The sequence below is a fragment of the Rhinolophus ferrumequinum genome, chromosome 3 (assembly GCF_004115265.2).
Source record: "Rhinolophus ferrumequinum isolate MPI-CBG mRhiFer1 chromosome 3, mRhiFer1_v1.p, whole genome shotgun sequence".
Taxonomy (NCBI): domain Eukaryota; kingdom Metazoa; phylum Chordata; class Mammalia; order Chiroptera; family Rhinolophidae; genus Rhinolophus; species Rhinolophus ferrumequinum.
The window spans coordinates 62,450-88,535 of record NC_046286.1 but is presented as its reverse complement, the minus strand read 5'-3'; the positions used below and the strand labels follow the sequence as shown (position 1 = coordinate 88,535).

General features: G+C 40.7%; 2 protein-coding genes across 4 annotated transcripts in view; both read left to right on the top strand.

The window, feature by feature from the left end:
• Positions 1-997: 997 nt before the first annotated feature.
• LOC117018385 (glutathione peroxidase 6-like) lies at positions 998-7,395 on the top strand. Its single transcript, XM_033099328.1, is given in 6 exon segments — positions 998-1,021; positions 3,177-3,238; positions 4,313-4,421; positions 4,423-4,430; positions 5,287-5,386; positions 7,189-7,395. Coding segments are annotated over 6 exon segments (510 nt in total).
• A 14,704-nt stretch (positions 7,396-22,099) lies between these two features.
• The window catches only part of ZSCAN23 (zinc finger and SCAN domain containing 23), a 28,868-nt gene continuing 24,881 nt past the window's right edge, over positions 22,100-26,086 (top strand). For all 3 annotated transcript variants that reach the window (XR_004421833.1, XM_033095228.1, XM_033095234.1), the window contains exons 1-3: positions 22,100-22,580; positions 22,830-22,977; positions 23,317-23,922. Coding sequence is in view for 2 of the 3 variants with exons in the window: in XM_033095228.1 (XP_032951119.1) it covers positions 22,176-22,580; positions 22,830-22,977; positions 23,317-23,909 (1,146 nt within the window). In the remaining variant the exon portion in view is untranslated. The remainder of the gene's footprint in view (positions 22,581-22,829; positions 22,978-23,316; positions 23,923-26,086) is intronic.

Below are 26,086 nucleotides of genomic sequence, written 5' to 3'. Positions count from 1 at the left end.
ATCTTTTTGGGGAAACACAATTCAGCCACAAAACAGCCTGTGACCTGTGCAAATCATTCTCTTCTTAGGAGTCCTGTCTATATCCTCTAGACTTCTTCATCCTAATTGGGTGAAAGAAACAATGATTGAGAGAAATTGTTCTGAATTTCCCATCTTTTTCTACCCTAACCCTTTTTGTGAAAGGAAGCAAGACTGACCTTGGGTTCAATTCTAGGCCTGGTCAAGCTCCCTGGGGCCCTAATTGTGGCTCAGGCCTTAGATAGTTACTTCTAAAGGTTTGTTTGATAAAAGTGTAGCCCACCATTTTGAATAAAGTATATTAAAAAATCTTTCAGGAATGATCCCAAAGTAATGGCCCAGATTTTACCTACAATGTCAAGGGATGACACCTAGATAGGTGGATTTTAGATGATGGTGACAGTCCAATCTGCCAGAAACATAGCATTTATAGAGGGAAGGATATGCCTGGAAATTTACCTGATATCAAATCAGGAAGAATCTTGAGTGCTCAATGGGAGAATTTCAGATTAAAAGTATAAGAATTAGGGAGGAATCAAAGTATTTTTAACACAAGGGTGATGTCAACAAAACAGATCTGTAGAAAAGTCATAGAATAGAGGCAGAGTGTGGAAGAAGAAGATCACTGGAGTAGATCTTCAAAGTAAGGAGACAAGCTAAGGGATGGAAGCAAAATTCCTGCAAGGAGATAACAAGGATCTGAACCATGGCTCCAGAGAGGGAGTGAAGGGAAATTTTAGCCCTGAGATACCTCCAGGTGGACCAGGGACATGAACTGTCTGCCTGTTTTCTTTCTACTCACTGTGGCCCTCTACCTTCACTTCTCATTGCTGGAAGCCACAACCCAAGATGCTCAAAAGCTTATCAGGAATATTGGAATAGGAATGTGGAAAGTTGGGGTATTAGGCCATTTGACTTACTAATGAGGTTTATAATGAAGTGTCTTCTTGTTACCGGAGAGTGAGTTCTTCTCGGCATGATGTCCATGTTCTTGGCGTCTCGAGTAAAGAATTGAATGAGACACAGAAATAAAGTAGTGAAAGAGTAGTTTATTATTAGAGATAGTACACTTCAAAGAAATAGAAATAGACCTGAGCAGTATTGAATGGCTCAAGGGCCCAAGGTGACACTCTTAGGAGATAAAGTACACTCCAACAAGTTTGGAGCAGGCCGAGCAACAGAAGAGGCTCAGTAGGCTCTGACTGGTGAGGACTTGGAGTTTTTATCCTTTTTTCTTTTTAACGGGCTGTTCCTTTGCAGGTGTGGGACCACTTGATTGACACATGTGATTGACAAGAAGCTATTACCTCATCTTTTTAGACTGCGCAAGTGTGAGTGGCCGGTAGTTGGGTATTTTGTTCCCATTTGTTCCTCATAGGGGTAGATAATTACAATGAAAAGGGGAAGTTTTGGACAAAGAGGGGAGGTCTTTTAGGCAATTGAATACTGTGGGTTATGCAGGAATGCAGAGACGGATGCCTATCTCTAACTTCCTACCTTGTTTTCCCCTTGAGAGACGTGATCCCCATAAAATCTCTATGGAAAGTTGAGGGACAGAAGGTCTTTTCTTCTGTATCTGCTTCCTGCTGAGCAGCGGTGTAGAGCTGTCCTTACCTATTGGGGGATTCACAGAACTCTCACCCTATCTGGTCTAGATGAGAGGAGGGGGTCCCGAGATCTGCCTGGAAGACCATATTGGCTTCTTTGGTTGCGACTGGCAATCTTGCTGGGGTATCCTCTGTATCTGCAAGGCCCCCAAATGAGGAACAATAGATTTTAATTAATAAATCTGTTAGTTCTCTAGAGCCTGTGCCCATTCAACCAGTCATTTAAGTGGTGTCAATTGTCCAGGAGCTGGGCCCAGAATGGGTTGGAAAGAACATTAGGCTTCAATGATTACAATCAACAAGTATACAGGCCTGGCGGTCCGGAATGGCTTTGGGGATGTTGGGAACTCACAGGCTTTTAAGTAGGTATCTGAGAAACATCCTGTGACTCAGGCTAGGAGCAACCTTTAGTCTAGGATTCAGAAACTGATTAGAAGAGTAATCAAAGCCAGGGGCTAAGGAGCTAAGAAACTAGGGAAAAGGAGAGTTAAAATTTCTGTAGTGAGGGAGGCTAAAAACTTGTAGTGAGGGAGCTCTCCCATATCATCCTCACCACTCAAGGGCTAGTTATTATAAGATGATAAAATGTAAATCATCTCAGACAGATTTAGCTACAATTAATGATCCATGGAACCAAAGCAAGGGCTGTACAGTAGGAATCACAAATTTGCTTTCATTTCAGCATTACTAACCTATGACCTTTGATACATCACTTCTGTCTCTGGGCTTCAATTTTCTCACATGTAAAGCTTAACGTGATGATAAGTATACTTCTGTGTCAGGTCCTGGTGTCATGCAGGGTCTCTAGTCTTGCTCCCTGCACAAGAATGAAGGATATGGTGAGGCCAAAAAGGAACACCAATGGAGCCATAGATAGGGAGGCATACCACTATAGTCTCGCTGGCGGCTGTGTTGGAGACACAGGAAGCAGGAGCCACACGATCAGCAGCCTGCCATCCGTTTCTCTGCCAACCAACCAACCAACCAATGTAGCCACGGCAGTTATGTTAGCATCCAATGGCCAACTGGTAACAGCCGACGGCCATCCACCACCCGAGCCAGCACCTTTCCACGTGAGGCCGAGAGCCTGGAAACTGCTTTCTGGGACTCCCTCCCCACACCTGGATTGAGTTCTTTATAGTTATTATCACATTTATTCCTCAAAGTAGCCCTAGGAGGTAGATAATATTATTACCCCAATTTTACAGATGAGAAAACTAAGGTACTTTTAATATTACATTAACTTTTTTTGAGTCAAGGGACTAGTCAGCGGCACATGGACATTGAACTCAATAATCTTTATCACCTCATAGTCTAAGGTTCAACATTTTTTCTGAACTGAGAATGGGGAGAGGTCTGTGGATGGAAAATGGATCACATGTTAAACTTTACAATCTCAGGAGACTGAAAATAACCACATAGGATGGTGTGAACATAAAAATTCCTAACTAAGGTGGACCAGGGCAGTAGTCACATCTTTAGCCTGAAGCTTCCTTAATAAGGTCAATCTTTACCTTAAGTGGGCCTGTCTATTGTCTTTTTGCACCTAAGATAAGGGAGATTAGTAAAGCTGAGCTGGCATTGAAAAGCCAGATGGGAGAAGATGAGAAGAGGTAGGGGATGTGGTGGGAGAAACAACTCCCTGCCTCCTCACCGATTCAAATGCTTTCCAACAACTTTCTGGTTGTTACCTTATTAGGGCCATACAATAAATAGATTTATAGAGTAAGTGGGGCAGAGATCATTATAGTAATTTACAGAGAATGAAACTCAAGCCCAAGGCAGTTCCCTGAATCACAGTTTAGTTTTCTCCCCGATAACTTCCTATTGCGCATCCTTCGTCTGTGCTGCTCCTGCATTAACCAACCCTTTTGCAGGAGACAGATTGCAGGGCAAAGTGTCTGAGACACTCAGGCCTCCACAGCTGGACTTCATAATTACAGATTGCAGTGTGCTGTTGACTAAATGGTGAAAGTTTGAGGGGACAGGACAAAGGATTAATAGTCATTTGGGACAATGCTTCTCAAACTTTAGTTTGCTTTTTTTTTTTTTTTAAATTTATTGGGGTGACAATTGTTAGTAGAGTTACATAGATTCCAGGTATACAATTCTGTGTTACATCATCTATAAATCCCATTGTGTGTTCACCACCCAGAGTCAGTTCTCCTTCCATCACCATATATTTGATCCCCTTTACCCTCATCTCTCAACCCCCAACCCCCTTGCCCTCTGGTAACCACTAAACTATTGTCTGTGTCTATGAGTTTTTCTTTCTCATTTGTCTGTCTTGTTCTTTTGTTGTTTTTGGTTCCTTGAAATATTTTGTTATCAATCAATCAATCTACCAACTAAGGAAGTCAATAACATTTAAATCTGACTTCTCTTTAGAATCAGACTGGACCATCTCTGCCCTACCAATCTGTGATTTTTAAGAAGGACTCCTACTGGACGGTGAAGTGGAGTCATTTATGGGAACCACTGCACAAACAATTGGCAGCTATTTGGATATGTCTCTGGAAACCTGTGACTAGCTTTCCACTCTGCCTCCTCAATCTCTGTAATCTTGAACCTTTCCTTTCATAGTTCTCAGTTTATTCATGTGACAAATGGATAAATTCAGTGGCCTTTAACTGTTCAAGGTAGGGCATCTGGCCAGGCTACCCATGCTGTTCATTTTCTACCTACAGAACAGAATGCACTACAGGAGAAGCAGAAGCCTTTGGTGTGGTTGTATTGGGCTTTCCCTACAACCACTTTGAGAAACAAGAGCAAGGAGAGAATTCAGAGGTCCTTTTCTGGGCTGAAGTAAGTGTCTGCTTGGGACCCTATAGGGTCCCTGTCAGGATTTCCCTTCCATATTCTACGTAGAGGCCTTTACATTCTGGAAACTTCTGGGGTAAGTAGTAGATCAGTGGGTTTAACATCATCCTAAGGCTTTCCCTGCTCACAGTACTCAAGTATTCTCTCTACCTTTGAGTTCTTTGATGATGAGACTGGGGAAAATCTAAAGGAAAAGAAGCACAGAGGAAAGGAGGGAAAATAGGAAATAGAAATGAATCAGGAACACTAACCTTAAATATTGCCTTCTGTTTTTCTTAATTCTCTATTGGCTCCATAAAGCCTATGCATGAAGCCCTGATTCCCAGAGACCTCTATTTTCTCACCTTCCCTGTCTACAACTTCTCTTTATCTCTAATTTCCTTTAGTGGTAAAGTAGTGGCAGCCATTACTGTTCATCCTGTCGGGACGATTTTTTCCTGCGGGCACAGCCGCTGTCCGTCCCCCTCCTCCTCCTCCTCCGATACCTCATCGGAGCAATTTCCTGCAAACACAGCAGTTAGAGGCTTTCCCGTCAAAACAGTGTTGAGCGATCACGGGTGTTAGGGACGGACCTCCCCAGCACCCCGGCCAGATGTAACCAGTCCCTAGTGTTGCAATGGCAATGGCGCAAATCCCCCCAAACCCGGACGCCTAACCCTACAGAACAAAGCGCCTGACCCGGGTAAGGCTCAGTCTTTGGGAACAATCCCGCTGAGCCCACTGCGTAATAAAGCTGCGTTCTCCCTGGTCTCTGCGTGCCGCTTGTCTCTCGGTCCTCGCCGCTTTTCCAGGACAATCTTGTCTTCATTTGGATCCACTTGGGAACACTACTTTATTGCAGGTATGTGCATTCAGGTAGTGGCTTTATCCCCAGTTTTCAGTTCTTTGAAAAAGGGAATGTGAATGGAGAAAAAGAACAGAAGGTCTCTACCTTCCTGAAAGTAAGTGAACATACACCTGGCATCCATCGGTCAGGTAGGTAGAAATGCCCTGAAAGCATGGGGCTCAAATCTAGGACTGAGGTTGGACACCTTGGAAAGAAATGCTCAGATAAGTTCAAGAATCATGGCAATATCTGTTGGGAGTCTTTTAGGTGCAAGTAGAGGAAACACATGATGTGTTATAGCTCTGACATGGACTAGTCAACTTCTGCTGAATGGTAATTATTCACTCATTCAACAATTCTTTATCAAATCCCCAGTTATGTTTAAGAACTGTGCTACCTAATGAGTTAACAAATATTAATAGGGCATAGTCTCTTCTCTGAAGAAACTCATATGTTATCAGGGAGATAAACTTAGAAATCGACAAGGTAGAGGGTTGTGTGGTAACTGACACAGAGTTTAGAACCACAAAAGCCCAGGATGGGAGAACCCCCAAGGATCTCTTAGTCCAAGGTTCCCAAATGCTGATCTGCGAACAAATCTGGTCCTTGTTGAAATTTTCAGCCATCCACAGAAAATTAAAAAAAAAAAAGACAGTATGGGGAATTTTTCACAGCTCAACTTAATTGAATATAAAAGATGGCTATTTATTATGATATTAAATTAATACTAGGTTAAATCACATGAATTGCCTTTTTGTTGCTCAAAAATGGTGATATAAATTTTATGTTCTTCAGCCTAATACTTAAAAATATGTTAAAATTTGAATTTATAGTTATAGCAGACTTTAAATTTTTCTTCTGGTCTTAATGAATGTTGATTAATTGTACTTTGATCTCCAGAAATTGCACTGCCCTATAAAGCCTCAAACTGTCCCGTGCAGCACGACGAGGGTTGTGGAGAGTGAGGAGAGTGGCTCAGGGTTAAGAAAAGACAGTAGCCATGAATAGAGTTAAAGTGTGGCGGTCAAGCGACTGGCAGCCTCAAAGACTGGGCTGGGGTGCCTAATCCGGCCAACTCATTAGCTTTTATTAGTTAGGTGGAGAAGCAAAAGAGATAAAGCTTGTCAATCTCAAGATCTGTGAATGCTATACGTCATAATAGGAAACTGATTCAAGCAAATCACCCTTGCCTGCAGGTAGCTGGACTCAGGCAGAGGACTGGACAGAGTCCAGCTGGACTGGACAGAGGCAGAGGCTCTCCTTAGCTGGGGGAACGTGGGGGGCTGTGCCCACCTCTATGAACCCTGTGGGTTCCCGTTGGTCCGCACTCGACTGCGCCTGGCTTGAGTTGTCCCCCACATGGGGAATCTTACTTGTCATTGGCTGACCAGCCATCTTTTTGGGGCCAAACAAGGCCACATAAGGTGCAAGCACAAAGATGAAGCAAAGTCCCTGAAAGGATCCGTCTCACAGACTTTCCTTGCTTTGGGGGCAGGTATAAGGAGACAGACGGGTAGGCTGCTGTGTGGCCACATCAAACTCTAGGAATCATTATTCTAAACCAAATCACTTTTTCCTTTCAGCTGAAAAATCAGAAGCTATAGACATGATATGACTTGCCAAAGAAAACAGAAGATATTCTTTTATTGAAGCACCACGATATAATCATGGGAGTGGGGAAGAGACAGGGGAAGAAGGAATGTTTTCTGTTTACTATCATTGTTTCTGACTCTTGGTTGTTTGATTGGTAGTTGTTGTATTGGTGATGATGTATTGAAATGTCTGTGGTTCACTAGGAGTGTGTCAAGTAGTTAACATATTGAGTTATATAATGGTGAGTAGACTATCTAGGGGTGGGATTGGACTGGACCACACAGAAGAAAAAACACATTTCTATTTTTCTTACCTTTGCTCCAGAACTCCTGCCCTCCAACCTCCGATCTTTTGACGCCCTCAAGCCAACTCTTCTGGGAGTCCATAAAGGTCCATGACATCTGCTGGAACTTTGAGAAGTTCTTGGTGGCACCTGATGGAATCCCTGTCATGTGCTTGTTTTACTGGGATTCAGTCAGCGCAGTGAAGTCAAATATCCTGGAGTACCTGAAGCAGTTCAACACTGAGTAGTAAGGGCCAGAGACTGTCAAAAGTTGCCACCCTTCCTCCCACCAGAAGAATAGTTTAACAACTATTCTATAACAAAAGTTCATCTTTGTTATACATTCCTTCCTACCGGAATCCATATGACTAAACCTCCTATACTGCCCAAATAAATTAGTGTGCACATGTGTGCGCATGTGTGTTTGTGTGTCTGTGTGGGTGGTGTGTTTGAAGGTTCAGGGAAAGAAAACTCATATCCTCAACTCTGATCCCAAAATGTCAAGTTTTTTCCACTTTATTCCAAAAGAAAATCATATTTCAGGGTGGATGGTTCAGACTACCCATGTCTCTAAAAAGTCAATCCCCATAAATCCTGACATCTATTCTATCTCCAACCTGAAGGTTTAAAGAAAACAGGAACTAGCAACAAGACTCTCCATCCCGTTAACAGGTTCTTAAATCTTCCAAGATAGGCATGCATTGTTAAAATCTTCTTCTCTCTAATTAGTATTGCTTCATTCCCGACATCCTGTAGTTCTGTTATAAGATTTTTTTTTAGTTAGAAATAAATTTATTGCATGTTAGAAATGAGTACATTGCATATTAACTATTTTTTAATTGAAGGTTATTGGGGTGACAATTGTTATTAAACTACATAGATTTCAGGTGTACAATTCTGTATCACATCATCTATAAATCCCATTGTGTGTTCACCACCCAGAGTCAGTTCTCCTTCCATCACCATATATTTGATCCCCCTTACCCTCATCTCTCACCCCCCAACCCCCTTGCCCTCTGGTAACCACTATTTTCTGTGTCTATGAGTTTTTGTTTCTCATTTGTTTCTCTTGTTGTTTTGTTGTTTTTGGTTTATATACAACATACAGTGAAATCATAGTGTTCTCTGCTTTATCTGTCTGACTTATTTCGCTTAGCATTATAATCTCAAGATCCATCCATGTTGTCACAAATGTTCCTATGTCATCTTTTCTTACCGCCGAATAGTATTCCATTGTGTATATATACCACAACTTCTTTATCCATCCATCTATTGAAGGACATTTTTGGTGTTTCCATGTCTTGGCCACCGTAAATAAAGCTGCAATGAACATTGGAGCACACGTGTCTTTATGTATAAATGTTTTCAGATTTTTTGGGTAGATACCCAGGAGAGGGATTCCTGGGTCATAAGGTAATTCTAGTCCTAATTTTTTGAGGAACCTCCGCACTGCCTTCCATAGTGGCTGCACCAATCTGCATTCCCACCAACAGTGTGTGAGGGTTCCTTTTTCTCCACAGCCTCTCCAACACTTGTTACTATTTGTCTTGTTAATGATAGCCATTCTGACTGGGGTGAGGTGATAAATATCTCATTGTGGTTTTTATTTGCATTTCTTTGATGATTAGTAATGTTGAACATTTTTTCATATGTCTATTTGCCATTTGTATGTCCTCTTTGGAAAAATGTCTCTTCAGGTCATCTGTCCATTTTTCAATTGGGTTGTTGGTTTTTTTGCTGTTGAGTTGCATGAATTCCTTGTATATTTTGGATATTATCCCCTTATCGGAGGCACTGTTTGCAACAATCTTCTCCCATTCAGTTGGTTGCTTCTTTATTTTGTCAATGGTTTCTTTTGCTGTGCAGAAGCTTTAAAGTTTGATATAGTCCCATTCATTTATTTTAGCTTTTACTTCCCTTAACTTTGGAGTCAAATTCATAAAACACTCTTTGAACCCAAGGTCCATAAGTTTAGTACCTATGTTTTCTTCTATGCAGTTTATTGCTTCAGATCTTATGCTTAAGTCTTTGATCCATTTTGAATTAATTTTGGTACATGGTGACAGATAGCAGTCCAGTTTCATTCTTTTGCATGTGGCTTTCCAATTCTGCCAGCACCGTTTATTGAAAAGGCTGTCTTTTCTCCATTGCATGTTTTTTGCTTCTTTGTCAAAAATTATCTGTTCATATTTATGTGGGTTTATTTCTGAGTTCTCAGTTCTATTCCATTGGTCTATGTGTCTGTTTTTCTGCCAGTACCATGCTGTTTTGATTATTGTTGCCCTGTAGTACAAGCTAAAGTCACGGAGTGTGAAACCTCTAGCATTGTTCTTTTTTCTTAAGATTGCTTTGGCTATTCGGGGTCTTTTGTGATTCCAAACAAATCTGATGATTCTTTGTTCTACTACTTTAAAAAATGCCATTGGGATTTTGATGGGGATTGCATTAAATCTGTATATTGCTTTGGGTAATATGGCCATTTTAGCTATGTTGATTCTTCCAATCCATGAGCACGAAATGTCTTTCCATTTCTTTGTGTCTTCTTCAATTTCTTTTAAAGAGGTCTTATAGTTTTCATCATATAAGTGTTTCACATCCTTGGTTAAGTTTATTCCTAGGTATTTTATTCTTTTTGCTGCAGTTGCAAAAGGAATTGTGTTTTGTTTTTTTTTATTTCTTTTTCTGAGATTTCATTGTTATTATATAGGAATGCAATGGACTTTTGTACATTGATTTTGTAGCTGGCAACTTTACTGTATTCGTTGATTGTTTCTGATAGCTTTTTGGTGGAGTCTTTAGGGTTTTCTACATAAGCATTATGTCATGTGCAAAGAGTGACAATTTAGCTTCTTGATTCCCAATTTGGATGCCTTTTATTTCTTTCTCTTGCCTGATTGCTCTGGCGAGGACTTCCAACACTATGTTGAAACGCAGAGATGATATGGGACAGCCCTGTCATGTTCCTGAACATAGAGGAAAGAGCTTCAGTTTTTCACCTTTAATTATGAGATTAGCTGAGGGTTTGTTATAGATGGCCTTTATTATGTTAAGGTATTTTCCTTCTATACCTATTTTATTAAGTGGTTTAATCATAAATGTATGTTGTATCTTGTCAAATGCTTTTTCTGCATCAATTGATATAATCATATGATTTTTGTCTTTTATTTTGTTTATGTGATGTATCACATTGATGGATTTGCGTATGTTGAACCATCCTTCTGCCTCTGGGATGAACCCCACTTGGTCGTGATGAATAATCTTTTTAATGCATTGTTGCATTCGATTTGCTAGAATTTTGTTTAGGATTTTTGCATCTGTATTCATCAGAGATATTGGTGTGTAGTTCTCTTTTTTTGTGTTGTCTTTACCAGGTTTTGGTATCAGGGTAATGTTGGCCTCATAAAATGAGTTAGGGAGTACTGTCTCTTCTTGGAGACAGCATATGGTTGGGTTTAGTTGTTTGATCCAATGTGCTTCTCTGTGCCTTTTTATTGGTGAGTTCAGTCCTATTACATTTAGGATGATTATTGATATGTGAGGATTTCCTATCATTCTATCTTAGGTTTTCTGGTAAGACTGTGTCTCCATTGTTTCTTTGTGTTTTTGTTGTTGTCTATTATTTCTGTGTGGTTGTACTGTTTCTTCTTTTATTACAGTATATATTTCAGTTCTGGATTTTTTTTTTTTGAGTGGTTACCCTGAAGTTTATGTAAAAGAAAGTTTGACATTTAGAGTATTCTATTTTCTTCAGCATGCCTACTTTCTGCATTCCCATATTCTGGTTCAGGCCTTTACTCTCCCTCTTTTTATGTTTTGGATGCCACAAATTGTCCTGTTGATTGTGGTCGAATAGTCTCCTTTAGTATTTCCTGTAGTGAAGGTCGTGTATTAGAAAATTCCCTCAGCTTCTGTATATCTGGAAAAGTCTTTATTCCTCCTTCATATCTAGAGGGTATCTTTGCTGGACATGTTATTCTTGGCTCACAATTTCTCTATTTCAACAGTTTGAATATTTGGTTCCACTCCCTCCTGACTTGTAGAGTTTCTGCTGAGAAATCTGATGATAATCTAATGGGCTTTTCTTTGTAGGTTACCATCTTCTTTTCCCTGGACGCCTTGAGGATTCTTTCTTTGTCGTTGATTTTTGACAGCTTCAATACAATGTGCCTTGGAGAAGGCCTATTTGGGTTGAGGTAATTAGGTATTCTATTTGCTTCTTGGATTCGAGGATCCAGTTCTTTCCACAAGTTTGGGAAGTTCTCATCAACAATTTGTTTGAATATATTCTCTGTTCCCTTCTCTCTTTCTTCTCCTTCTGGTATGCTCATTATTCTTATATTGCTCTTTCTGATGGAGTCAGCAAGTTCTTGTAGAGTTCTTTCATTTCTTTTAAGTCTCAAGTCTCTTTCTTCTTCCATCCGTGTAATTTCCAGGTTTCTATCTTCGATGTCACTGATTCTTTCCTCCATCTGGTCAACTCTACTACCTAAGCTGGCTATTTCTTTCTTAATTTCTTTATTGAGTTCTTAATCTCCAGAAATTCTATTTGGTTCTTTTTTAAAATTTAAATCTCTTTGGTAAAATATTCGTGTTGTTCTTTAATTGTGTTTCTGAGTTCATTAAACTGCCTTTCTGTGTTTTCTTGCAACTCGTTGAATTTTTTTCAGAACTGCAATCTTGAATTCTCTGTCATTTAAGTCACATATTTCCATATCTTTAAATTCATTTTCTGGAGACTTTTCACTTTCTTTCTGAGCTGTCTTGTTGCCTTGGTTATTCATGGCAATTAATGATTTATTGTTTCTCTTCCTGGACATCTACAGGAGTGGGTTCTGCAACAGGTTGATGGGAAGAGGTCTTTCTTTTGTTTTCCAGTACTTGTTGGTAGAATGTTTTGTTTTCTTTCTGACTGTAGCCTTTTTTTCTCTCTCATACTGTAGTGTTATGTTTTCTCTACACTATTCCAGCTTCTCACACAATGGGGCGATTCCCTGGGAGGTGCGCTTCTCCTCTGTTAACAGTTCGCCTGGGTCATAGCGTACAGCATCCCTGTGGGGATGTGGAGAGCTTTGAGGTTCCAAAGCTCTTCCTGTACCAGATTCAGAGCCCTTATGTTTCAGCAGTTCTGTTTACTCCTGCAGGGATCCACCCAGGTAGGTGGGTATAGGGGCGGGTGAGTTGTGAGATGTGGTTCAGAGCAATCACAGCGACTACCACCACAGCTGGTCCTGCTTCCACAGCTCCCTCCTCTTTGCCGGAACTAGTTGGGCTTCGAATCTTTGTCTGCAGACCACAGTTCTCAGAATTGCAAATATTCTGTTCTTTTGATCTGACACTGCTACTGTTCTGCTTCTAGCACTGGGTAGGTGGGGGTGGGGCGAGCTCTTGGAAGGTAGGGAGGGGGCAGCTAGTCTCAGTGCCTCAGGCTTCCATTCTCTGCAGCAGTGAGGGCTTAAACCACCATTTTCAGTCTTCTTCAGTTAGTCTTTGCTCCAAGGTCTCTGCCATGAGCGTTGGGTTCAGCCGTGTTATTTGCTGTCCCCTCAGCCTTGTTGGCCATAAGCGGAGCCCTGCAGTCTGAGTTCATCCCTCTCCCACAGCTGTGGTAATGCCGGGATGCATCTAGCTCAGAGCACTGAGCTAGGTCTATGTCCTGTGCCTGCGCGGCTCCGTCTCCACACTTCTCCCTTTCCTCCTCCACTGTCGTGCTATTTGCCCACCTTTAGGGGAATTCATTAGTGAGACTCTTCGTCATGCCTGTCTACTGTGCAGGGAGTCCTTTATGGAGTTATAGTTTTTCAATTTGTTGTAAATTCCAGGGGAGATTTCCAGAGGCTCACCTCACGCTATCATTTTGATGACCGAGAGAGGTTATCACTTTATGAGGGGTGTAAATGTCTAACTATTACATTGTTTTGTACACCTGTAATTAATGAAAACATACAAACAAATAAATAAATATTCAGTCACTCTTAAAAAACAAAAATGGGCACAGGACTTAAACAGACACTTCTCCCAAGAAGACGTACAAACGTCCAACAGATGCATGAAGAAATGCTCAACTTCACTAGCTATTAGAGAAATGCAAATCAAAACCACAACGAGATATCACCTCACACCTGCTAAATGGCTATCATCAACAACACAAATAATAACAAGTGTTGGAGAGGCTGTGGAGAAAAAGGAACCCTCATACACAGCTGGTGGGAATGTAAATTGGTACAGCCACTATGGAAAACAGTGTGGAGCGTTCCTCGTTAAATTAAGAATAGAATTACCATATGATTCAGCAATCCCTCTCCTGGATACCTACTCAAAAAATCTGAAAAAATTTATCCATAAATATTTATGTACCCCAATGTTCACTGCAGCATTATTTACAGTGGCCACCTAGAGTGTATGTAGTATTCATACCAATTTTTAGATCATAACTTCAAGGGAACTAAAAAGATAACTAAAAGCTCTGCACAGCAAGAGAAACCATTAACAAACAAAGAGGAAACGAACTGAATGGGGAGAAGATATTTGCAAACAACACCTCTGATAAGGGGCTGATATCCAAAATATATAAAGAACTCATACAATTCAACAACAAACAAACAGTCCAATTAAAAACATTTTTCCATAGATATAACCAATAGATATAACCAAATAGATATAACATATATATGTGTGTGTATATATATATATATGACTATAACCAATAGATAATCAATAGATGATTGGATAAAGAAGATGTAGTCTGACAATTAAGTTTGCTAACTGGTTGCAACAATGTTGCTAACCTTTTTTGATATCTGAGGGATTATTTGTTATGTATTTGTACCAACTGGACAAATAGTTAACCAAGTTTACTATTTGGAAGTGCTGAAAAGGCTGCGTGAAAAAGTTAAACGACCTGAACTTTTTGCCAACAATTCATGGCTCTTGCAGCTTACAAGACACGGTCTGTGAGGGAGTTTTTCACCAGTAAACAAATAACTGTATTGGAACACCCCCCCTACTCACCTGATATGGCCCCCAATGACATCTTTATTTACCCAAAGATAAAGGAAATATTGAAAGGAAGACATTTTGATGGCATTCAGGACATGAAGGGTAATATGACGACAGCTCTGATGGCCATTACAGAAAAAGAGTTCCAAAATTGCTTTGAAGTGTAGACGAGGCGCTGGCATTGGTGCATAGCTTCCAAAGGGGAGTATTTCAGAGGTGACTGTAGTGATATTTAGTAAAGAGGTATGTAGCATTTTTTCTAGGATGAGTTCCTGAACTTAACTGTCAGACCTCTGTATATACATAATGGAATACTACTTGGCCATAAGAAAAGATGAAATACTGCCATTTTCGACAACATGGATGGATATTGAGATTATTATGCTAAGCAAAATAAGTCAGGCAGAAAAATTCAAGAACCCTATGCTTTCACTCATATGCGGGATATAAAACAACAAAGGAACAAGACAAACAAACAAAGAAACAAAAACTCATAGACACAGTTTAGTGTGTACCAGAGGATAAGGGGGAGGGGTGGTAGAAGACTGTAAAGGGGGTCAAATATATGGTGATGGAAGAAGAACTGACTCTGGGTGGTGAGCACACAATGTGATATATAGATAATGTATTATAGAATTGTACACTTGAAACCTATATAATTTTACTAACCATTGTCACTCCAATAAACAAAAAATTTTTAAATGATGAAAATACACTCTCTTCTCAATGATGTTTTTAAACAATTTGAGATCTATTTATGTTTTTAATAATGATGAAATTAATATAGGGTTGTTGCCAACATTTTTATTACCTAAGTAGCCTAAGGAAATTTTAATAAATGAGGATTGTGATATTTCTAAATGTTTTATTGTGCAAAAAAAAATAAAAAAAACAAGAGTCCTTTTGTTGCTAACATCTGCAATACATAGATGATGCATTATAGAATTGGACACTTGAAATCTATATACTTTTACTAACCAATGTCACCCCAATTTAATAAAAAATTATAAAAAGAAATTGAAAAACAAATAGAAACAAACGATCCTAACTGTACATTGTGTTTCTTACGTAACTATACAAATAAAATAATGAATTCAAATAAGATATGTTTACAGTGCTCTGACTATATTCCCCTAATTGGATATAATTTAAGAACAAATAAACAAATAAAGCCAGCAAAGAAAATTTGAACTACATATAGTAGGTGTATTGTTGCTAGCGATAATTTATATTGTAATGTCGAAAACTGTTTTGTTTATATTGAAAGGTAGAGCAAATTGAGTGAATATATTGATACTATTGGGAACAAAGCTTTTCACTGTGGGAGAAAGGAAAAACAAATGTCCGATTGTGAAAATGAAAAAAAAAATTGTGGTGTTGTATTTGAAGATTTATTATAAAATACTAAAAAAATATGATATATATGTATAATTGAATATATATAATTATATAATTTTAGCTTTTAAGTCCACTGATATGGCCTAGAAGCAATGAAAGAGCCAGTACCAACAGGTCCAGTACCAATGACTTTTCTTTCTATTGCCCCAAACCCAGATCTTGCGTTCTGTGTACCATTGACCACTAAAAGGAGGCTGAGCTTCATGAAAAAATAGTGGATTCCAGATCTAGGGCAGGAGAAGTATAAAATGATCCTGGAGTATATTGTGCAAGTAAGTATAGTACACGAAAACTTTCTTTGCAGGAAATAGCAACTAATAAATGTAGAAGGAATGTGTCTCAGTTTTTCTCATCTGTTAAATGGGGTTAATTGTGCCTAACTTACAGGGCTGTTTTGGATAATAAATGAGTTAATGTGTGTGAAACACTGTTAGCTGTTATTACGGTGGACCCTTAAGCAACGCGGAGGTCAGGTGCGCCCACTTTCCCTGCAGTAGAAAATCCGTGTACAGCTACGCATATTGCCTCTGTCCCCCACGAGAATATGCCACTTGGTGCTTCACTGCACCTACGAGTGGATCAGCGAGGCGACCACAGAGGTGCGGAAACCTCCAAGATTACCAGAAGGAACGCGGCCAGACCGCTGTTACCCCGGAGAGCGACTAGGTGTGACGCACTTCCGGCCTTTGTGGTTTATCCTGCCGTGGGCTGCGGCCGTCAGGGACTGAGGGCTGCGTCCTGGCCGGCGGGCCCTGCCCCGCGGAGACCCGGTGAGCTCCGGAGTCGCGCCGCCGCGGAGGGCCGGTGCGAGGTGTGGTCCGTGCGCGCCGCCCCTGGCTGGGTGTGGGGGGGCGTCCGGGGCTTCTGGGCTCGCGCGGGCCGGCGGGGGGCGAGAGGAGGCGGCCCGGTCACCTGAAGGGCCTTGCGAGTTAGAAGTCAGCGTCCTGGCCCCACCGCACCCGCTCAGTGCATTTCCGAGCTCCAGCCAGTCTGCCCTCGTAACGAGCCCCTTGACCTCTTTCTCTCCGAAGCTTAGGATAAGAATAGGTGCAGATACCGAGAGGGATGTTTGTATTTTCCAACGTCTGTCGGTCTCTACTAAGGACTTATTTTAGACAGGGGACAAAGATAACCTTATAATATGCCACGGCTTCCTAGTGTGATTCACAGAGTGCACAGGCGCATCTCGTCTGTCGCTTTTATCTTTCAAATGAGTGTTTAAACAGCACTTCTGTGCCAGGCATCACTGTTCAAAGCACTTTCCAAATATGAGCGTATTTACTTCCCATCGCTGTATGCTATAAGCACCGTTATTTTGTAACCTCCCCTTCGGCCCCCCCCCCCCCCCCACTTTTAACATCAAGAAGAAAAAGGGCGAGTGACTTGCTTGGGCTCATACAGCTGGTAAAGGGTATATTTAGGATTCAGATCTAGGCAGCTGGGCAGTTTGGCTCCAGAGTCTATTTTTTAAACCCTTTGTGTCGTGCAGGGCGACCGGCGGGGTCTGCGGGGTCTCTGGTCCCACTCCCCACACAAGAACGCAGGATATGGTGAGGCCAAAAAGGAACACCCACGGAGCCATAGGTAGGGGAGTCGTATCTCTATACTCTCACTGGCGGCTGGGTTGGAGACACAGGAAACAGGAGCCACACAATTCTCAACCCTCACTGCGCCGCTTGCAGGCTCAGCCACCATCTTCTTTCTGGCCCCCATTTTCTGCCAGCCTAGCCACGGCAGTTATATTAGTGCCCAATGGCTCACTGGTTACAGCTGACGGCCAACTAGCCACAGCTGATGGCCATTTGATCACAGTCGATGGCCATTTACTACCTGAGTCAGCACCTGTCTATGTGAGGCCGAGAGCCTGGAAACTGCTTTTTAGGGCTCTGTCCCCACATTTTGCTATGGTAATTATGCTTTTTTTCTGTATTAGCTTTACAGCCACAACCCAGGAAATTACTTCTCTCATTTGAATCTGATCCTACTCCTTTTGGACCTCAGTAGTCCTGGGCCTCTAGTTAGGATTTAAGATTAGAAAGAAGTATATGCTCAAAGACATGCATATCTGTCTGCAAATCTGATGAAACAGCCATTTTGTTTCTTTCTGTACACATTTCCCCACCACTCACCCGTGTTGTGCTTTGGGCAATAGAAAAGATTACACTCTTGGTGCTAAAGGTAGGTATTGATTAAGCCACCTGAACCAAAAAATGTGTGTTATCTCGTTAAGAGGTGGTTAATTTGCATGTTTATTATGCACCAAGCTTTGTGCAAAACCCCTTTTTGTGCATTATCTCATTTAATACTCTACAACTTTGCAAGGAGGTTGTCCTCATTTAATACATGAGGAGATTGAAGCTCAGAAAAATGAATCAAATAACTTGTCCAAGGTCACATTGTTAGTAGGTCAGAATTTACAACTAGATCTGCCTGTCTGTGTTGTCTGCTACCTCTTACTACCTTCTGCTTATCTCAGACAAATAGGATAAATATGGGCCATGTTGTGTGTATGTGTCTGTGTGTGATTGCAGATGCATAGACAATGTCTGAAAGGATACATTCGAATCTAACAGCATCTATTTTTCAGAGTAGAACTTGGTGAGGGAATTATATATTCTTCTGTACTTTCTGAATTTTTTTTAAAATATGAGAAGTAACTGCAAGATAGATTGTGACTGAGGGTAAAAGTTGGGGCACATGAAATAAGAGCTGAAAGGAGGAAGGGGTTCGCCTGGAATGGCTAAGGAAAAACTTGAGAGAGGATGTGAGATTCGAATCAAGCTGCAGACACTGGGTAGGGTTTGAATAAGTGCAGAAGGCAAGAGCAAGGACATGGAACTAAACAATAGTGAGAAAAAAAGCCTCGGTGGAGCTGACAGTGTTTGCATGGAATAGAGGAAAACAAGAGTGGGGCCAGAGGTCTGATTGGTCTTAAGCCAGGCTTGAGAGTTTGGGAATTCATCCAGTAAGTAAAAGGGAGCCATAGATGGTGACAGCAGTGGAGAGAGTGGGGGAAAGTATTATGATAAAGGTACATTTGCATGGTGTGCTGCGTAGTGTTCACCTACATGCATTTCTTTGGTAAAGTTCATCCCTCTACAAGAATAATGGTAGATTTAGGGAGTTGAACTTGCTGAGGTCCTAGGAGAAACCAGCTTTAAAATGTAGATGTATTTTTTAAGGTGGGAGAGATTATTATGCTAATTATATAATTGACGTACACAATGGGGTGGTGATCCTGAATGAGGGATTAATAACTATGTTTGTGACCAGGAGGGCAGGGTTATAAGACACTTGGGAAGCCTTCAGAGACACTGAGTTCAAAGAACTAAGATGTGCTGCTGGTGTGAGGCCATGGGTATTCAGGCCACCAGGTAAAAGGAAAATCAGGGAAAGGAAAGCAAAAGGACCCTAGGATATACAGAGAAATTGATCTTAGTGAAACCGAGTAAAGATTTGAAACACCATGTATCAGAAGTGGGCAGAGCTTAAAACTTGAGCTTCATCATCTGTGAACAGAAAACCTTTGACTCGAAACCTAGGTGAGTAGACAACAAATAGGAAAAAGACATTTTTCCAAGGTCCTAAAAGGTTGAAAAAGAGCATGAGTGGCTGTTTAACCCTTTGAACCCATGCTAGGTTAATTGCGTAATGTGAGAGCACATATTCTTAATTTACCTATTTGATATCTGCACCCTAAAACTCTAGATCCCTAGAACAAACTCAGCCAACCATCATCTCTTCCCTAGATTATTGCCGTAACTTTTCTCCCTGCTTTCACTTTTCCCCATGATCTATTATCACAGCAGCCAGTTATTATTAGTTTTCATATTAAATGTAAGTAAAAATTTGTAACCCCTCTGCTGCAAAACTTATGGCTTTCCACGTCTCTTAGAGTACAAGACACAACACTTGCAATGTCTTTTCATGATCTGACTTCTATCACTGTCACTTTTGCTTCCTCTGTCCCTGCACATTATTCAGTTAGCTGTTCCTTGAAGAATCCAGGCCATTTCCTACCTCCAAGAATTCCATGTTCCCTTTGCATGGAACAGTTTTTCCAGATCATCTTGTACTCTCTCCTCACTTCCTCCAGATCCTGCTCAAATACTGTCTTATCAACAAGGCCTTCTCTGTCTGCCCCACATAAAATAGAAACCTTCCTTCACCCTTTCTATCTTCTTTACCTTTATTTGTCTCTATAGCATTTATTACCACTTGACATATATTTAATTACTGTCTGTCCTCTGTGGGCCCCTTCGCTCATCTTGTCCCTTTCTTTCCTCTGCATAGAGGAGAGATAGTAGCATAATGGTTGAGACTATGAATTCTGAAGTTAGATTTCCTGAGTTTGAATTGCACTTACTACCTGTGAAACCTTGGGTAAGTGACTCTTTGTGCCTCAGTTTTCTTATCTGTAAAGGATAATAATAATAATACCTTACTCGTAGTTATTTTGAGGATTAAATGACGTAATATATGTAAAGCACCAGAACAATACCTGGTACCTTAAAACTACTATAACTGCGAGCTATTATTAATATGGTTATTAGATTGTAAATTGCATGAGACTAGGCACTTTTTTTGTTTGCAGCTTATCCACAGTGCCTAGAACAGTACTTGGACTATGGTAAGCTCTGAATAAATATTTGCTAAATGAATGAGTGTTGTATGAAAAGTTATGGCAGAAAAACATAATGTGGTAGTCACAGTGGTAGTGAGTAGGCCCTGAGAAAAGCTGGGGGGAAAACATGAACTCAAGGACCCTGTCTTTGCAGGGAAAAACCTCTCCACTCTTCCCGGGGCAGTGACTATAGAAGTCAACCAAGCCAAAGATGTTAGAAATTTGTGGAGAGGATTATATTTGCAGATTACCCAGGAGGATGCTGCCCCACCTTAGTGTTTTTTTTTCTCCTTGACAGGTATAACCAGTAGTGACAATATGAATTTATCTTCTAGTTGTAGTGTGATCGGTGTGCACTTGTAATTTAAATATCCTATTCTTAGCTTTTAAAATTTTGCAATGCCTGCCAATACCTAAGAATAGTATAGGGTTATTTTTACAGTGAATTACAATGATTTTATTTAAAATTGAAAAACATTTACAGGTTATGATCCTGTTATGTGGATCATGAAATCTATGTGTAGGGCTATGACCAGGGTTTTTGTTTTTTGGGTATTTTTTTAAATAGGATTAAAAACAATAGTATATACAGTATCACATAAAGTAACGATACATAGTATTCTGTGAAATAATTATTTCAGTTATTTGTGTGTGTGTGTATCTTATTCATGCACATTCATGCACAGGAACGCCTGATCTGGGCCTTAATATAAGATATTTGTTGCTGACAGTCCTGGTCAAAAAGGTTTGAAAGCCTCTGCCCCAAAATGACGCTTGGAAATCAGTAGATCACATAATTATTTTTCTTACAGAAAATTGCCTTTGTTAATTACTATCCTGGTTAAGATTATTTATAAGCTTAAAGAAGTCATAGACATTTGTTTTTATTTACACCCATTTTTATTTTACATATAGTCACTCACTCTCCATCCTCAAGGAGTTTTAAAAAAAAATGATTTCCAAAAAATTGAAGGGCAAGAAAGAGCTCAAACTCTACCCCTGTTTTAAAATATTAGAACTAATGTATTTTAATTTTAATACCTCTGAGCTACGATCACCCCAGTTGACTATTTTCTCATTTTTCTGCCATATGGTTGATATCACTAGGATACTTCATTTAATATTTTAATAAAACTTGTAAGAAAAATAACAATAGTGGTAACTTACAGTACTTTGGAGTTTACCAAGCTGCCAGCTTCTTGTGCTCTTTATCCATGGTCTTATTTTATCTTTATATCAACCTAGAAAGATAGGCAAGTTTGGCTTTAGGATTGCTATTTTACAGATTGAATAGACTAAGCTTCAAAAGGTGAAGCCCACGCCTTCAGAAGGTGTACCTGGCAGATCATGTCTCAATCCCAGATTTTCCCCACTCCAAACATAGATTTGTTTCCTCCACACCTCACTGATGAGAGGAACTCTACCTCTCCTCTCAACTGTGCATTTCCTTTGTTCCTTGTTATGTCTTTTTATCTCCTTTACTTTCTCTCCCTCCTCCATTTTCCTTCCCTTTTTTTCCTTGATTCTTATTTGGACCACTTGGGACCAAAGTGCTTGTTTACCTCCATTCAACTAAAAACTTATTTTGAGTCTAGTCTCTTACCATTCAAATAGAAACCCAATATATTCCAGCTGATTTATTTGAGATGATTTCATTCCGGATGATCAAAATGGTCCCTTCCTTCAATAAAACTGTGTGTGGTGGTGGTGGTGGTGGTGGTGCATGTGTGTATATATGTGTGTGTGTGTGTGGGGGGGAGTTGTTTCTGTTTTCCTTCCTGTATTATCTGCATCAGCATTATGTAGTCCTCATGCGTTCAGTGTTCTTCATTAGACAGGGTGACTGATTTTGGTATAAATACTGCCAGTACCTGCCAGCAGGAAAGATTTTTCTACATTTTAATATTTTTTTTCTCTGCATATTATTTTTTAGTTTTTGGGATTTCCAGAAGAAAAGATCAAGGGGGAATTATCAAGAATACATTCTTTTTCTGAGTAGTTAAGCCTAAAATGACCACAACCTTGGCCCTTCAGACTTCAGAGATGCAGGAGGGACTTCTGTCAGTGAAAGTAAAAGAGGAAGAAGACCGTGTCTGTGGGCAAGAATCTGGCCTGTCAAGAGATAACCCTCATACCAGAGAGTTCTTCGGTAGATGTTTCAGGCAGTTCTGCTATTGGGAGACACCTGGGCCCCGAGAGGCTCTTCGAAGACTCTGGGAGCTCTGCCATCAGTGGCTGAGGCCTGAGCTGCACACCAAAGAGCAGATCCTGGAGCTGCTGGTGCTGGAGCAGTTCCTGACCATCCTGCCTGAGGAGCTCCAGGCCTGGGTAAGAGACCACCACCCAGTGAATGGCGAAGAGGCAGTGACTGTACTGGAGGATTTGGAGAGAGAGCTGGATGAACCAGGAGAGCAGGTGAGAAAATGGGAGAACAGAGGTTTGTACCTATAGGATCAAATATGGGTTTTTAGTGCGGAGAAAGAGGAGGAGGATTTCTTTATGTCTGGTTGTGGGCTCTTAATCTCTGGGGTTTTTTTGTTTTGTTTTGTTTTGTGTGTTTTTTAACCAGTTTCTTGCTCCTTTTCTTATCCAGTGGCTCTGAGAAGGCCTCCTTGCAATGTTTTTCATGATATTTGATTACCAACTGTCCTTAATTTCCACCAGGTCCCAACCTATGTTCATGAACAGGAATTGTTTGTGAAGGAGAAAGCAACTCTAGGACCAACCCAGGAATCGTCAGTTGGCCAGATCCAAACCTTGGAAGAGCAGTGTCAATGTAACTTGCGAGAGGTGTACCTGGTACAAGACATTGGTGAGGATTATTAGCATTTCCTCGGGAAGCCCACCTCATTCCCTCAGTGTTCATCAATTCAATAAGTGTATTTAGTGTCAATCCATTTATCTATGTGCCAGGCACTGTGCTAGGTTCTGGGGCTACAGTGATGAGGAAAGTAGACATGGTCCCTACCCTCATGAAGTCTGCAGTCTTGTAGGAGATGCAGTTGTAATACAGTGCATCTTCTCCCTGAGGTCAGTATAATTGCTAGAGTGGGAAAGTCAACAAAAAGCGTGGTTGCTTGTGTCCTTCCACTCTCCTTGCCAGTTTTTTCTTTAGAAACATAACATTCATGTGATCCATTTATTATTTCAGATAATGAGGCTGGGGCTTGGAATGAGCTTTCCAAAGAAATGAAATCTCTTGTGGAATTACCTGGAAAATTAAATGGGGATATTATTCAGATGCCTGAAAGTGGAGGCACCTGTGACCATGAGGACAGATTGGAAAGGCAAAGGGTAAGCTCTTCAGTGGAGAGACCCTATATCTGTGGTGAATGTGGAAAAAGCTTCACTCAGAATTCCATCCTTATCGAGCACCAGAGAACACACACAGGTGAGAAGCCCTATGAGTGTGATGAGTGTGGGCGGGCCTTCAGCCAGCGTTCAGGCTTGTTCCAGCACCAGAGACTGCACACTGGGAAGAAGCTCTACCAATGCAACATTTGTGGCAAAGCCTTCAGCCAGAACGCTGGGCTTTTCCATCATCTCAGGATCCACACTGGGGAAAAACCTTACCAGTGTAATCAGTGCAGTAAGAGCTTTAGTCGACGTTCTGTCCTCATTAAGCATCAGAGAATTCATACTGGAGAAAGACCTTATGAATGTGAAGAATGTGGCAAGAACTTCATTTACCATTGCAACCTCATTCAGCATCGGAAAGTCCACCCTGTGGCAGGATCCTGCTAGCTCCTTGGAACAGGTAGGGCAAAAATTTATGATATCAGATCACAAGGCAAGGTAGCAAGGTTGGTTCTTTCTTTGTTCCTGAGAGAACACTAACGGCTTAATCCTTTAGTAGGATAGGAAGCTCCAAGGGAAGCCAGTAAAAATTTCCTTATTTATTTTTTCTATTTTTTCTTTTAAATTTATTGGGTGACAGTGGTTTCAAGTGTGCAATTCTATAATACTTCATCTATATATTGCATTATGTGCTCACCACCCAGAGTCAGTTCTTTTTCCATCATCATATATTTTATCCCGTTTACCCTCTTCTACCATCCCACTCCCCCCTTACCCTCTGGTAACCACTAAACTGTTGTCTGTGTCTATGACTGTTTCGTTATTTGCTTGTCTTGTTCCTTTGTAGCTTTCAGTTTTAATCCCACATATTAGTGAAATCATATGGTTCTTGACTTTTTTTGTCTGACTTCACTTAGCATAATAATCTCAGGATCCATCTATGTTGTCACAAATGGCAGTATTTCATCTTTTCAAGGCAGATTAGTATTCCATTGTGCGTGCATACCACAGCTTTATCCAATCATCTATGGAAGGATACTTTGGTTGTTTCCATGTCTTGGCCACTGTAAATAATTCTGCAATGAACATTTATGGGTAAATGTTTTCAGATTTTTTTGATAGATACCCAGGAGAGGTATTTCTGGGTCATATGGTAATTGTATTATTAATTATTTTGAGGAGTGTCCATACTGGTTTCCATAGTGGCTGTACCAATTTACATTCCCACTAATAGTGTATGAGGGTTCCTTTTTCTCCACTGCCTCTCCAACACTTGTTATTATTTGTGTTGTTGATGATAACTGTTCTAACAGGTGTGAGGTGATACCTCATTGTGGTTTTGAACTGCCTTTCCCTAATAGTTAGTGAAGTCGAGCATTTCTTCGTGCATCTGTTCGACTTTTGTATGTCTTCTTGGGAGAAGTTTCTGTTCATGTCCTCTCCTCATTTTGTAATTAGATTGTTTGTTTTTTAGTTGCTGAGTTGTATGAGTTCCTTATATATTTTGGATATTAGCCCCTTATCAGAGATGTTCACAAATATCTTTTCCTATTCGGTTGGTTGCCTTTTTGTTTTGTCAATAGTTTCTTTTGCTGTGCAGAAGCTTTTTAATTTGATATAGTCCCATTCATTTATTTTAACTTTTACTTCCCTTGCCTTTGAGGTCAAATTCATAAAATCCTCTTTGAACCCAAGCTCCATAAGTTTCGTATCTATGCTTTCTTCTATTCAGTTTATTGTTTCAGGTCTTATATTTAGATCTTTCATCCATTTTGAGTTAATTTTGGTATGTGGTGACAGATAGTAGTCTAGTTTCATTTTTTTGCATGCAGCTTTCCAATTCTCCCAGCACCATTTATTGAAGAAGCTTTATTTTCTCCATTGTCTGTTTTTGGCTCCTTTGTCGAAAATTATCTGTTCATGTTTGTGTGGGTTTCTTTCTGGGTTTTCAGTTCTATTCAGTGGGTCTATGTGTCTATTTTACTGCCAATACCATGCTGTTTTGATTATTGTCGCCCTGTAGTAAAAGCTGAAGTCAGGGAGTGTGATACTGCCAGCCTTATTCTTTTTCTTAGGAATTCACAACAAATTGATCAACTATAATTCCACAAAGGACTCCCTGTGCAGCGGATAGGCAAGATGAAGAGACTCACAACTGAAATCATCTAAAGATGAGCAAATTGGGCGAGTGGGGAAGGAGGAAAGGGGGACGTGTGGAGACACGGGGCCGTGCATGCAGGACGCAGACAGAGGTCAGAGCTCCAAGCTCCCTGCATTCCAGAGCTATCACAGCCGCAGGAGAGGGAAGAATTCGGACTGCTAGTGCTCCACTTATGGCCCACAGTCCCAACTGAGGGATCAGCCTATAAAACGGCTGAACCCAACACTTGCGGTAGAGACCACGGGGCGCAAAGACTGATGGAAGAAGGGTGAAAATGGCGGTTTTAAGCCCTCACTGCCAAGCAGAGGACTGAAGCCTTAGGGACAGAGCCTAGCCGACCCCTCCCCAACCTCCCAGAGCTCACCCCACCCCCACATGCCCAGTGCTATGAAGCAGAACAGTAGCAGCATCAGATCAAAAGAAGAGAATATTTGCAGTTCTGAGAACTGTGGCTAACAGCCAC